This window comes from Acomys russatus, chromosome 3 (genome assembly GCF_903995435.1).
Source record: "Acomys russatus chromosome 3, mAcoRus1.1, whole genome shotgun sequence".
NCBI lineage: Eukaryota > Metazoa > Chordata > Mammalia > Rodentia > Muridae > Acomys > Acomys russatus.
In genome coordinates, this window is record NC_067139.1 from 38943884 (window position 1) to 38958595 (window position 14712).

Sequence of the window (14712 nt, forward strand, 5' to 3'; positions counted from 1 at the left end):
AGGCAGGCATATTGCTGTGAGTTCCAGGACAGCCTGGTCTACAAAGAGAGTCCAGGGCAGCCAAGGCTTCACAGAGAAACCCTGTCTCAAAAGAAAAAAAAAAAATCAAAGTACCATTATAGAAGTCTACTTCATTGTACTTACAATCTTTTTAGCATCTTGTGACTCAGTAAGCAACTTTTAGATTAAGTTGGAAGATAATTGACATGTTATAATCAACAATATTAATTCAGTCCATAAAGATACAGCAAATAGAAGATACTGTGATTATTAGTGAAATACGCGGTATAAGGAAAGAGGTCAGTGTTTCCTGGCTTGCTCATGTTGACCTGGGACATGTCGTGTGCACATGTGACGCCATTTCATTAGTAACACTGTAGCATCCTTCACTGGCCCGTCCTTAGGTTGTCTTCTAGTCTTAAAAGTTGCCTGGGAGCTCAGCTTCCGTTGCTAGCACTGTGCCTGCCCTTTGCCCTCTTCCCACTCTGTTCCTCCAGCTGCCCTGCACTCTGTCACCACTAGGTGTCAGTGCACCTCTCTACTGGTTCATGCTCCCTTGGATCTTCCCCATGGCTCTTGCTAGGGCAGGCCATCATTGACAGAGTCCCAGCCCCTGGGTCAGACCCTTTGCTCATGTCCCGAGTACCTTTCTCCTCTTTGTCACACCCATTGCTGTGCTGTGTGTGATCTGCTTGCCTCATTCTGTCCTGTTTACTTCACTGTACTGAGAGTTCCACCAGTACAAGAGCGCTGTTGTGTTTTGTGTGTACAGTTACTGTTAGAAGTCAACTTTCAACACGAAGAAACATTTATTATTTTCTAGTTTGGAGGATTTTTCATTATTAAAATGCCAGCATCCTGACCTAGGATGCATTGTGCTTTGTACAATTGTCCTCACTCATACATACTCACAGTGAGCCCTGTGAACAGGTATCGCACATGCATGTGTGTTGCATGCATGTGTTCCTCACTCTTAGAGCTGCGTGGTGCATGCCTTTACTCCTAGCACTCGGGAGGCAGAGGCAGTCAGATCGTTGTGAGTTCGAGGCCAGCCTGGTATACAAGGCGAGTCCAGGACTGCCAAGGCTACACTGAGAGACCCTGTCTCAAAAAAAACAAAAAACAAAAGAAAAGCAAACAAACAAACAAAAAAAGATCTGCGTGTAGCAGTGGTGAGTCCTGGGTAAAGATAACAGTAGACTCTTCCTGAAGATAGAGTTCTAGCTATTGCACATGGTATCAGTTATACCTTCGGGTCCCAGAAAGGCATGCCACAGTTTAAGCTTGAAATCTGATCAAGGTAACAGCAGCACAGGTGGAAGAGAACTGGCTTAACCACAGTGGAGCTGGGGTCAGGTAACGAACGGGAATACTCCGCAGATAAGCCGATACCCTCATGGCAATGCTGTGCACACCCACGTAGCAAGCTGTCAGGGTGGCAGTGGTGTTTGTCCCAGAGGTTAAGGCAGTGGAAGAGCCACCAAGGGATGGTTCTCCCTGCAGCCTGGTATCACCAGAAAAGGAAGCCAATGGCTCTTGGTGGCCTTAGGACCCTCGTGAACTAAGTAAGCTCTGTTGTGGGTCATGGAGAAAACTGCAGAGTGGTCTAAGTTCAGGAATTCATGCCCACCCCCCACCCCCACCCCCCAGTTGGTTACCTCCTGGGTTAGTGAGAAGAAGGACAAAACATTTTAAAGTCAGCTGAAAAACAATACAGGAAAATGCTGTGCCTTTAACGCCTCCCCCAGTAGATGGAGCTCTGTGTTGCCCTTGAGCAGCCTGTGAGTGCTGCGATACCTGGGAGCAGAGGCCTTGACTAGGTGGGTGGTCATAAACTTTACTCCTTGGAAGCATTTCAGTCCTGTTCGCATATCTGTTCATGCTAAAAATGTTTGTTTGGGTTTGTTGGAGGATCCTGGGAACTCTCTGATAAGTTTGTGGTGGGAAGTAAGTGGAGAAAGGGGTATCTGTGTGTCAGACCGAAGAAACACTGAACAGGATGGTCAGTTCCCCCTTTACCTTCCCTGTGACCTTTGCTGGCCTCATTTGCTTGTGTGCTACCGGGGGATGAGTCAGGAGGGCGGGCACCACATTTTTGAGGTGTGTATTATAATAACTTCTACAAGGAAAAGCAAGTTACCTCGAACATTTCTTTCTTTTGTCATTTGAACCTGATCAGAACGGGAGAACAACTCTGACGTAACGCACTAGGGGGCGCTGTGTTCCAGTTCTTCCTAAGACAGATGGTCTTTGTCTGGACTTTACATGTCTACCAAACAGGTGTGCATGGCAGGCAGGAGGGGGGCGCTCCTGCTCGGCTCTGTGGATCTGTCTTTCCCTATTTCAGGCAATGAGCTTGGTTTTGAAAACGCTATCCACATTTAACAATGCTTCGCCTCCTAAGCACCCATCCGGAATGTTGACTATCTGGAAAGCTGAGCACAAATGTCACTGTTCAGGTCATTTGAAGCCCTCTAGGTTGCCTTCAGAGCCTATGTCACACTTCCTTCTGTGTCTTCAGCAGGAACATGCTTGTCTATTAAAAGCAAATGTAGTCTCTTGAAACAATCCAAAGTTATTGGACACCAGTGACTGGTAGAGGAAATTATCAAACTGGACAGTGATGGATATATACTTTTTAAAATAAAACTTAAATTCGTAATATACTATTCTTACATGATGATACAAACCTGCGTGTGTATGCGCGCGCGCGCGCGCGCGTGTGTGTGTGTGTGTGTGTGTGTGTGTGCTGATGTGCAACATGGATCCTTAAATGCCCGCGAACCATCGCTAACTCTCCTAGCCACCTGCGTGCATGCATGTGTGGTGGCCTCTGTGACAAGCTGTTCATTCACGAGAAGCGCTCATGAGTCTCCCTCAGCTGCACATATGCGCTGCTGCTGTGGCTGAAATGCGGGTGGCTCTGCTCTCCCTCAGCCTGAGGTAACCCAGGCAATCATTTCCTGACGTCCTTTCTGAATTTTGTCACCTCTCTGTATGTGAAGTTTTCACTTTTCTTAACTACTGTAAATTTCTAGGATTTATGTATATTTATGTATATTGTTATATTTAACTGAGCTCCGTTTATTATGGCTGCTGTGTAATTTTGGTTCTGTAACTATGACCTAGTCTTTAAAGTCTGCCTCTGCTAATGGGCATTTGGATTTTCCCCGGCAGTGCTGTCATTAACATTATTATGTATAGGAATACAAATGGAGTCATTGCTCCAATAATAAAGCTCAATCGTCTTTTCCCTTAGCATACCTACAAATAAATATGGAGTCATTCTATATTTTTAAAGGACTTAAAGAAAATTTCATGAGGGAAATTTACAGATGATTACTACAATTTGGTCATTTCTTATTGACCACCTTGAAGTCGGAATTTATCTGTTCCTTTGCACTTGTATGCTTTTGTTTTCTCCCACTACCTGTCAGCAATGTAAAGAAAGAATGGTGAATAGTATGTTGGGTAATTGTATACATAGTGTGTGTGGGAGTGGGTTCTGTGTTCATATGGCGTTGATAGATGAGGCGGCCTCACTTGGCTCTCGAGACACTTCAGCCAAGGGTAGCTTTCTCTCTCATCCTAACACCTTGTGTGTATGCAGCCTCACTGAGATCTAGAACATGCCTTTTTAGGGAGGGTGTCACCATTCACTTCCTAGAAATCTGTTACTCTCATGGAGCATGAGAGAGTGTGGATAAAAAGACCAGCAAACCATAGCCTGACCAAGGTAAGAGCATTGCCGAGAACTCTTCACCTTGGCACAGCAGAAGCCTCTGGTTTCATCAGCACATGTTTAGTAAATGCTTTGTGCCACACTTTATAAGTACCTCTTCAGTCTTGTGTCATAGAAAGCCCTTCAGGCAGAGAAACGGCTACTTCAGAGATCTCAAGAATACGGGCTGGACACGTTGGAATTTGTCTGTTTATTTCGGTCATCAGGAGTTAAAAAGCTAAAGCATAAAAACATCCTGGTCCTCTGGGTGACTGGAAGATGAGAGCCCATGCGTCAGAGTGGCGAGGAGCTGGAATCGGGACTGTGGAGCTTTGCACTGATGACATTTCCTCAGGAGCAGGATGTGTTCCAGCCTCTGAGATGGCTCTGAGTTTAGGAGCTCTGTCTTTGTCTTTTGCTCACAGGTACGCAGATGGGTCGCTGGAGTCACAGTTTTCAATGTGCACATGTGACTGTATACCAGGGTAAACTTTCTGCAGGGGCAGCACAGTGCCCAGTTTCTCCCCCTTTTTGACACAACCTCTATATTTAATTGGCTTAATGTAGAAAATTTTGACACAGAAACCTGAAAGAAAGTGAAGATATTATTTGGACTAACATAGCCTTGAATCAGACTTTTAAAACAGAGGGTGGGGGAGATAGCTTAGTTGGCAAAGTGCTTGCGTCACAGGCATAGGGACCTGGGTTTTATTCCTATAACTAGTGAAAAACACGGAGAGTTGTGACATGTGCTTGTGATCTCCACCCTAGGAAGGTAGAGGCAAATGTACTCCTGATGATGCCTCCCTGGACAGCCTGCTTAGCCTACTGGCCTAGAGTTGGGCTAATGAGATACCTTGTTCTAAAAGCAAAGTGAATGACACCCGAGGAATGACACCTGAAGATGACCTCTGACCTCTACATGCTCGAGCTCACAAACACAAGCCTCCATGGTCAGAGCCCCCGCAAGCCAGAAGGCTCTGAAAGCTTGTCAGTCTCTCCAAAGAAGGTGACATCTGCCGATATCCTGTCAGAAAGCCCTGAAATAAAGACAGTGAGAAGCCCAGGCACCAAGTGCCCAGTGTTCAGGGTCTTGTTACACCCTACGTCCTGCAACACAAACACCAATGTATTGCTGTGGAGAAATAGCACACTAAGAAAAATAAGGAGAAGGCTGCAGAAAATGCTAAGCTTATGGCCGAGAGAACAAAGCAAGCCAAAGAAAACGCCAGGAATAGATGGCCAAGAGGTGTAGAGTCCTCACCCAGAGTTTCTACTGGGAAGCCCAGTCAAAGAGTGACAGGTCAGTGATTAGACTCAGGGGAGCGGGCAGAAGTGGGCAAAACCCAGTAAGAGACAGAACTGAATAAATTCAGGAAGACAGAATCCCATTTTAGAAACAAGGTGACAGAGGAAGAATGTATTCAAATAAAAATGTAATAAAATATTGGAGAATAGTATCAGAAAGGATTAGGCAGTAGAAAATTAATGTAGAATGAATGTTATCTCCAAGACATACATAGTCTAACAAAACTACTAGTCCTAAAGAAGAAAAGTGGAATTAGCAATACCAAAAGTGATACTTTTCAAAATATTTAAAAAAAAAAAAAAAAAAAAGGTAATTTCAAGTAGAGAAACAATTATAGCAAGATGGTGTTGGGATCACCTAAGAGTGTCTCTAAGTGTGAATGGGCTTGTCTACGTAAAACTTTTTCCTGATGGCACAAAGAATCAGACCCCAGTTTTATGCCACACAAAACACCCCATGGTGATATTAAAGGCCAAAAATGAAGAGTTGGACAAAGATTTGCCAAGGAAGTGGAGGCAGCTGAAAGCAAGGGGTACCATCTTGTTACCAGAGAGTAGAAGGCAGCTCCAAGCACATTGAAACAAGACTCCAGACGGTAGCTAGCACTAACTGCCAATCCATGAGGACGACGCAGCCCTTATGACTGCCTGTGCCCTCCCAGAAGCCATCACAGCAGAGACAATGGAGGTGAAAGGGTAACTTGGCAGAAACCCACTGAAAAGGAGACTTTAAGGTAGCACTCTCAGAGCAACTGCGAAGTGAAGGTTGGGTGGGAAATAAAGCTGTGGAACTATACTATCCAATGTGGTAACTGTAGCCACACAAGGCAAGCAATTAACATGCAGATCATTGGAATGTAGATTTGCTGCGCAGTATACAAAACATTTTAAGCAAGCAGCATAAATTGAGAACTACTTCAGTCGTTATTTTTGTTTGTTTGTTTGGTTGGTTTTTTGAAACAGGGTCTCCCTGTGTAGCTACAGAGGGCCTTCCCAATACTAGAATGATGGCCCAGCTAGCAATTGGTCTTACTCTGGAGCCCAGAGTGACCTGGGACTCTGAGGCTCTCGTGCCTCCCAAGATCTCACACCTGAGATCACAGGTGTGATCCACCACACCCAGCTATGGAAATTTAAGCATAATTACATATTTAAAATATTTTGGAGACATTGGGTCAAATGAAATCCTAGAATAGGTTTTGTGGTTTTTTTCTCAATAAGGCTGCTAGAAATGTGCAATTATATATTCAACTTGTACTATGTTTTTGCTGACTAGCACTGCTATTAAAGGTCTAAGCAAACAAATACAGTATGTCTTAGACACTAAACAGAAGCTGACAAAAGACGTATGATGGTTCTATACAAAACCTAATAATAGGACAGCTGAAAAAACTATTGGAGATCTAAATAATCAGAGGGCACAATATGTTCATTGAAGGACTGACTTGGTTTAAAGACACCAACATACACACAATACACACACACACACACACACACACCATACCACACCACACAGCAAATACAATCAAAGCTCCAGTAGGATTTGTAGAAATTGGCATCCAGTTCGGCAATTTATGTGAAAGAAATGGTAAAACAAAACAAAACAAAAACAAAAAATTAATCCCTGTCTCATGTCTTACAGGAGCCTCCTTGTTGATTGGCTGTGGATCAAAGTACGAGGAACGACATAGTAAAGTTTGTCTTCATTTTTAGCAGGTACGTCTTCACAGGCCAAAATGAGTTAAATTATTCACTAAACAATTTCTTAAGACAACATCGATAAGGAAATGGCACCCTGCAGCCTAGGGTAAGAGTGTGTATATGAGTGCACATCTGGCCGAGGTCACCCACCAAAAAATATAAAAGTTTCCTATGGACAATCCAGTAGGAGTTTGGCAAATCATTTAGATACGTTCTTCATAAGGGATTAAATTATCCATGTTATCAGTATGTATGGGAAGGTGCCAATGTCTCTAGCTTTCAGGGAAAAGCAGATGAAAACCACAGTGTTGGCACCGCACCCAGGCCAGACAGCAGGAAAGCACGAAGCCTGTGTGGAGCAACTGGAACTCTCCAGCTCTTGGCGGAGGCGTAAGTCACAACAGCCACTTTGGAAAACTGCGTGGTAGCATCTCCTGCACCTGCAGATACACACCAGTTACAACACAACACACCGGTGAGTGACCACTTGAAGATGACTACACGGATGCATTGATCAGGTGACCCTGTAACCCTCTGCTCTGACTGGACAAAGGGTTTGTTTTGGCTTACTCCTGGTTTGACTGGGAATGTCCCCCATAGGCTCAATATTTGAATGTTTGGTCCCCAGTTGGTGGAACTGTTTGGGAAGGGTTATGAGGCGTGGCTTTATTGGAGAGCGTATGTCACTGGGGATGGGCTTTTTGAAGTTTCAAAAGCCCACTCTATTCCCAGTTAGCTTTGTCTCTGCTTTATAGTTGTTGTCTTAGTGTGTGTGTGTGTGTGTGTGTGTGTGTGTGTGTGTGTGTGTGTGTCTGGCCTGGGAACTCACCTGTTATGCTAGGCTGGTTGGTTAGCAAGTCCCAGGGATCCTCTGCCTCGACCTCCCCATTTTTGGGGTTAAAAGGGTACCTCCCACCATGTTGGGTTTTTTTGTGTGTGTGTGAGTTCCAGAGATGGCACCCAGGCTCTCTCTTCAGCCTGCTCTTGTAGTGAGCACATATGTTCACTTCTGTGGTAGTGTGGTGGTGAGTCTTTGTTGGCCTCTGACTGGAGTTAGTGCCGTTAGAAGACACTGGGTCTAAGGGTCCCCACAGAGGCTTAACCAAGGATGAAGGACCCATCCTCATACAAGTGGCACCATGGGCTAGGGGCCCAGACTGAATCAAGGAGAGAGGAGGCAGACGCCTGATGAGCACCAGCATTCATCTTTGCTTCCCCACTGTAGATCCTGCGCACAGTGCTCCTACTGCCATGCCTTTTCCGCCCCGATAGACTATTTTTTGGCTTTTGGTATTTTGGGCCACAGTAATGAGGAAGTAGCAATGGGGAGAGGTTTTAAAAGACAACTCATCACCAAGGCTTTGAGAGAATCCAAGCTATTTCCTAGCTGCTTTTTGTCACCTAAGTGGCAGCAGAACCCGGTGTCATTAAACTGTGTCTTTTACATGGTGATACTTTGTAGCCAAAGCTGTGGTCCCGTGGCTACCTAAGAGGCCGTAATCAGTAATCAGATTCATCCGAACCTTAGAGCTGCTGTGACCCTAGAAAGGGATTGATGGGTGACCCCCTAAAGCCTTACTGGGTATACTCAGCTCCACGCAAGGTGCTCACACACATGCACAAAAATAAATAGTAAATAAATGTAAGAAATTGAAGGAAAAGAAAACCAAGATGGCACCTGAGGAAAGATAACCAAGGTTGTCCTGTGGCCTCCATGTGACTTGTGCACATGTGCATATACACATATGCACTTGCACATAGGAACTTACACACACACACACACACACACACACACACACACACACACACACACTCCTTAAAAGAGTACAAGAGAGGCTGGGCACATAAAATATACATACATTTCAGTGATAGAGCAAGCGTGCACACTACTCTGGGCTCCAGCCTCAGCACCACAAACAGGCACCAGAAAAAAAAAAAAAACTCCTAATAGCATTTTCCCAATCACTTAAAACTGATTGTTACCATAGTGACTATTTAAAGAAGGAGAGATGAAAGTGGGATGTGTTTACACAAAAGGGCGAGCATGTGGCGTTTACCCTCGGCTCACTAGCCCACTTCCATTACCGGGAATGCCTTCTCTTCCCCAATGAGCTGTGTTTGTTCGCTTCTAAACAATGCGAATGAGTGTGGATCTAAGAACACGGGTGAATTTCACAGCTGCCATAGGTAATTCAAGAAGCTTCGCAAGAAGCAATACAGACTGCTTAATTCTACTTCTGCCTCCAAACAGGCCAGACGGATGTGTGTGTAGTAATGGTTGATGGTGACCTTGCTGAGAGCAGTGGCATAGTGCCAGCGCAGGGGACTCTGGGAAGCTGGTCATGTTCTGTCTTGTTGCCTAAATGTGTTTACCTTGTAACAGTTTGTGAGAGTCTACTCTTCTAGAGTGTACAATAGTCCTCATGTACTACTTATCGTGGCGCACGCCTTTAATCCCAGCACTTGTGAGGCAGAGACATGTGGATCACTGTGAGTTCAAGGCCAGCCTGGTCTACAGAGCGAGTCCAGGACAGCTAAGATAACACAGAGAAACCCTGTCTCAAAAAAAAAAAAAAAAAAAAAAAAAAAAAAAAAAAATCAATAGAATTCAGATGAACAAACAGCAATTCATTTGTGAACTTTGAGATTCTGATAAAAGAAGGTACATGTCTCTGTCATAGCCATGGCTGTTGGTGGCAGTTTTGTTCAGAATTTCTTCTGAGCAAAGCTACATGGACAACAGAAGGGAACAGCTTTGCCAACTGTGAGTTTGGTGGTCTCGTACTTAGGCAGGGGAAGCTTCGAGCACCTTCTAGTTTTTGCTTGGGCTATTCTGTATGTTCTAGATCTTACCATCCTGAAAGAAACATGAAACTTCTGTGTATGGAACCTGCATTAAATAAATAAGCGTCAGCATCCGGAACCGTGTCCCAGATCTGTACTCTTACCTCTTCCAGTTAGTCGAATACCATTATTGATGGTGTTTACGTTTCCGTGGGGCTTCTCCTGCCCCATTATTGTCCCAGTGAATGGCGCATACACCACAGAGTCATCTGAGCACAGGACATCCACACCTGGGTGACGCCTTTGGGTTCTAGAATATAAATAAGAGCCATCACACTGAGGGGCTGTCCCAAGGAAATGTGTCACCAATTTATTGTTCTCGGCAAATAGCACCCAGCCTTGGGCATCAAAACTTGAAGCAGCCAGAAGATGGTGCAGTGCCCAGGATATTTTACTCTCTTTAGCCCAATTTTAAACTCCTGTCCACAAGTACTAATGGCCATATTGTAATCATTAAATAGTTTTAAATCATATTTGATTCACAGTAAGCATTAAATAGTGATATTATGTGGTATTTAGGAGAAAAGGGTGTATAAATATATTTTCTGAATCTTGGCCCCTTCAAGGCCTTTTACTTTTCAATGTTGGGAACCCAGGGCCTTGTGGGTATTGGCAAGTGCTGTACCACTGAGCTATACATGGTGGTGGACATCTGTAATCCCAGCGCTCAGGAGGCAGAGGCAGGTGGATCTCTATGAGTTTGAGGCCAGCCTGGTCTACAGAATGAGTCCAGGACAGCCAATGCTACGCAGATAAACCATGTCTCAAAAAAACCAAAAAAGAAAAAGGAAGGAAGGAAGGAAGGAAGGAAGGAAGGAAGGAAGGAAGGAAGGAAGGAAGAGCTCCTGTTTTAGGGAACCTATTGTATAAATATCATGTGATCCCCGGGTCTTATCTTTTTCTCACAGTAGAAGTACTTACAAACGTCACTTGGTATAAATGCTGTACACCACAGGGAGGGAGACCTCCCAGGCTTGTCAAGTGCATGGAGCACAAATAAACCATTCCACATAGTGAGGCTTCTCTGTGACCCAGCAGTTCTGGCTTCCCACTGCTCTTACTGCCTGTCCCGCCCAGGCTCGCTCTCTCCTGTGGCCACTACTGATCAATCAGACTCTCAAGGATGGTGCTCTTAGAGTTGTGTATAAGGCAATATTGGCCAGGGTCCATGGGAAGCATCTAGCAGTCACAGTGCAAGTCGGATTACAAACCTGTGAGAATGCACGTAGGCAAGTCTGAGGTCATTCTTGCTGTGTGCCCTCTCTCTCGGCCCTGTCCAGTGTATGTGGCATGTCTTTGTGAGTGGCACCGTGTGGTTAGGGTGGAAATATGTGGTGCAGTACGTAAGTAGCTGTTTTGCCCATGGTATGCATGCTGTCAGGACCTCAGGAGTATCACCCTCATCTGGAAGGGATGGAGAAGTTCTTGCCTGCTCAGGGTCAGCCTCTAATGTTCAAATTCTAGAACCTTGGTCAGTAACAGTATGGTGGATGCAAAAAGAATCCAAAGGACTGAATTCAAATGCAGCCTTTACCATCTCCAACTCTGCTGCATGATCAACCACTTCAAATTCCTTATCTATAAAATGCAATAAAAAGAGGTTTTTTTCCCCTCCATATTGGAAAACCAAATGAGGTGAGACAATGTGTGGAGAATTTGAGAACGGAAAAACAAAACAAAGCATTATTTTGATTCATTTCCCTTCACCTCCCTCCTGTTCTGTCCCAAGTTCAGACCCCATCCTTGACACAGAGTTTTTGGAAGTAGCTCCAAATACAGTCGCTGTTGCACACATCACTGGGCTCCAGTCTTTCAGAGGGAGGGTGCTGTGATTCCTCATACCTTTGAGCAGAGTAATGTCCACAGCCATAGCTGTCACACGTCCGGATCTCGTTGAAAGATTTGCTGGCACATATGTTAGCCCATGGTCCTGCCAGGGCTGCAGAGGAGAAACAGGACAGCAGTAAGCATCGCCAGCCTGTGTCTCCCAAGACTCTGTGGTCTATTCCCACATCTCCTTTTGGGAGTCTATAGGTAAGTTTTTCCTATGGATAAGTGATTCAGATAGAAAATGTAGTCTCCTAGCTATATAATTCTGTTCTGTGGCCTATAAAATATTTATAAGGACTAACTTCCATTATCTCACTGTTTGGAATCATTCATGAATAAGTGATATAAATTGTGCTTTTCATTTTTCCATTGCTTGTTACCGGACCTGGGAACCACTATGGTTAAGCAAAAGTTAATAGCATGGCTTAAAAAACAAATTGTACAGTAACCTTGAAGTATTGTTTTATACTTAGGTCCAACTCGCAGGCAAGCCATACTCTGAACTCTTCTGTTTACATAACGTGAACTAAATCTTGTATTTGCAGACATAGAGGTGGATATTTGAGAAGTGATCTAGACTGACAAACTGCAGTTAGCCTAAAGTGAGATCAGGCAGAGGTTGGGAAGGGAGTGGAGGTGATGGTATGACAACTCTGAATAGTAAACGTGGCGAGCAGCAGCTCCGTCTCCGTCTCCATCTCTGTCTCTATCTCCATCATCGTCTCTCTCTCTCTCTCTCTCTCTCTCTCTCTCTCTGTCTCTCTTTGTCTCTCTCTTTCTCTCGATGTATTTGTGCAAATGTTAGTGCATCTTACCCCTTTAATATTATAAACAATACCAACTGAATTCAATTCCCAATTCTCAATGTTAATATTCATAGAGGCACGGCTAGCAATCTTAGCCTTTGACTTTGAAGCAAAAGCAAGAACCTGCTAATTTATGGTTGGTTTTATGGAAGGGCATTTTATTCCTCACTAATATTTAAGCTGTGAAGAAAAGCTACAGAATATGGCCGTGAAGTATATTCATTACTGTAGCTTCAACTGTGAGTCCCAAAAGCCTTCTGCTGTGGAGCCAAGCGTCAAGTCAATGCTCTGACCAGGCTACAACAGTGTGGAACCAGCACTAACCCTGGGCAACTGAGGCATCTAGTGGACAGATCATCAATCTGTTTTTCTTGCCTGCTGTGAGCCTCTAGGGGAACCTTCCCTTTGGAACTAGCCTTTGCCTCAGGGGCTTCCCAATCCAATTCTTACTTGAGACTTTTAACTTCTAGTTTTTTTTGGGGGGGGGGATTTGGGGGTGGAAGTTACTGGTTAAGTTCCAGGCCAGGATTGCAAGGATTGTGTGAAGGTCTTCCACCATGTTTATACTTCCCTTAGTGGAGAATCAGAGGACCAGGGAGAGTAATGGGGAAGGTTCCTGCTCCATCTGCTATGCCATTCCCACCTCCTCCAACTCTAATGATCAATATCAATTTTTATGTCACATTATCTGCTATCATTGACTTTTAGGTCTACCCCCGAAATCAGGACTAAACCAGGTATATAATGTTTAAATTAGCCAGGGTTCTAACATTGTACTTTTGACTTACCAGTGGAAATCAAAGCAGCGAAGATAAGGACTGATGTGGAAAACATCTGGATTTTTGCTTCCTGTTTCTTCCTCTAATTAGAATCGCTCGTAATATTCTCCGGTAATTTAGCTTACCTGTATTTCTCCTAGAGTTAGTAATGAGACTCGGAAAACAAAGTGAGTCAAGTTAAACTGGAATGTTCCACAGAGAGCTGTCTGGTTGTACAGAGACCTCTGTAAAAGCTTTTGATCTGGAGAAGCAGCCAGTGTTATTGGAGCTAGTGACTAAATATTAACAGGAATGAGAAGGCTGGATGCAGGCTGAGGGCTTTCGGCTGGGGCTGGAAGGAGCATGACCACGTGAAGGACGCTATAGTTGCTACTGTCTATGGGGACCTTTCTCTCTGTGGATAGCGCATGTTTCAGTAAAGAACTGACTAGTAGCAATGGCGGACATTCCCTGATATCAGCATATGTCTTTGATGTGGTGGTTTTTCGGTTGTCCAGTTAGGTTTCAACTACAAAAGATGTATACAGGATTTTAACAGTTTGATAAATTATGTTTATTTCTTTTGAGCATGTGATTTTAAATCCTTGTAGTAGTGGAGAGTAACACCTAAAGAATCCATCAGTGGGGAAATTATATTTGAGCTATGATACAGGTCATTCAGTGGAATATAAGAGCTTAAGTGAAGACCATATATATTAATTAAAAATTTTAAATATATTACTGAATGAAAAAGCGCTTCTAGAACTATATATATCATACCATGTCATTTTTTCCATCTTCCAGACAGAAAGTGTTGCCCTTCATGAATGCCGCATTTATAAAAAGGATGCAAAAGTATGCAGCGCAGACTGGAGGGGGGAGCACTGTGTGGATATACACAGGCTATTTAAGCTCTCAAATATTTTGTTTCTGAAAAAGCCATTGGCAACCATGCAAACGTTAGTTTGTCAATTACTTGTGGTACGGATACAGAATTCTCTACTTCTCTGTACTTGTTACTTGTAGTTAACATTTTCTGAACTGGAATTTTCATATATATACTGCCAGCTCCTCACAATCCTGAGTGCACCAGGACTTGACTGTCTATGAAGCCCCCTCCTGTGCACCCCTGCTCAGTAGCTATAGGAAACTCCTGCTGTAGCACTTCTTCATCGGCAGCCACACCCTGTCCGGTCTCTTCCTGAAGACTTCCCCAGCCCTTGGTTTTGACGCAGCTCTGTGGCTTTGACCAATGAGTCAGCGGTGACAGTATGTCCCTACAGCTTGGCCTCTGGAACCTTTGTCTTTGTTCTCTTCTTCCTGTGTTCTGCCATCTCTGTGAAGGCCAGATTTCCAGGCTAACCTGCTGCCCCAGGACAGGACGAAAAGTCCCATAGAGCAGAGCCTCACAGCTGAAGTCAGAGCCAAGGAGGCTGCAACAGTAACAGGACTATGTGGGAGGCTGCACCTGACTTCACACAGCTCTTCCAGGAGTGTGGTGTGCAGGCTGACATCACAATGGAGTCCGTGAGAAAAATAATACATCACTGGGAAGAAAGGGAATTTAGAAGCAGGCCCAGATGCATACAGTATGCAGCACACGGTAGACACAGCACCTCAGATCATCAGGGAAAAGATACAGCAGAGTGGAGACAACAGCTGGAAGGAAATAAAGGCTTGATCTGTACATCAAAGTGAACAGTGTTTCCATGCAAAAGAGGAAGAGAAGGGAAGGAAGGAAAAT

General features: G+C 44.3%; 1 protein-coding gene across 1 annotated transcript; it reads right to left on the bottom strand.

Moving 5' to 3' along the window:
• Positions 1–3958: 3958 nt before the first annotated feature.
• Lect2 (leukocyte cell derived chemotaxin 2) lies at positions 3959–13091 on the bottom strand. Its single transcript, XM_051172339.1, has 4 exons — positions 12999–13091; positions 11417–11513; positions 9679–9824; positions 3959–4307 (listed from the first exon to the last, which is right to left on the bottom strand). Exons 1-4 carry the CDS (start codon positions 13042–13044, stop codon positions 4141–4143), a joined length of 456 nt encoding a protein of 151 aa, XP_051028296.1. The 5' UTR covers positions 13045–13091; the 3' UTR covers positions 3959–4140.
• Between the last annotated feature and the right edge of the window lie 1621 nt (positions 13092–14712).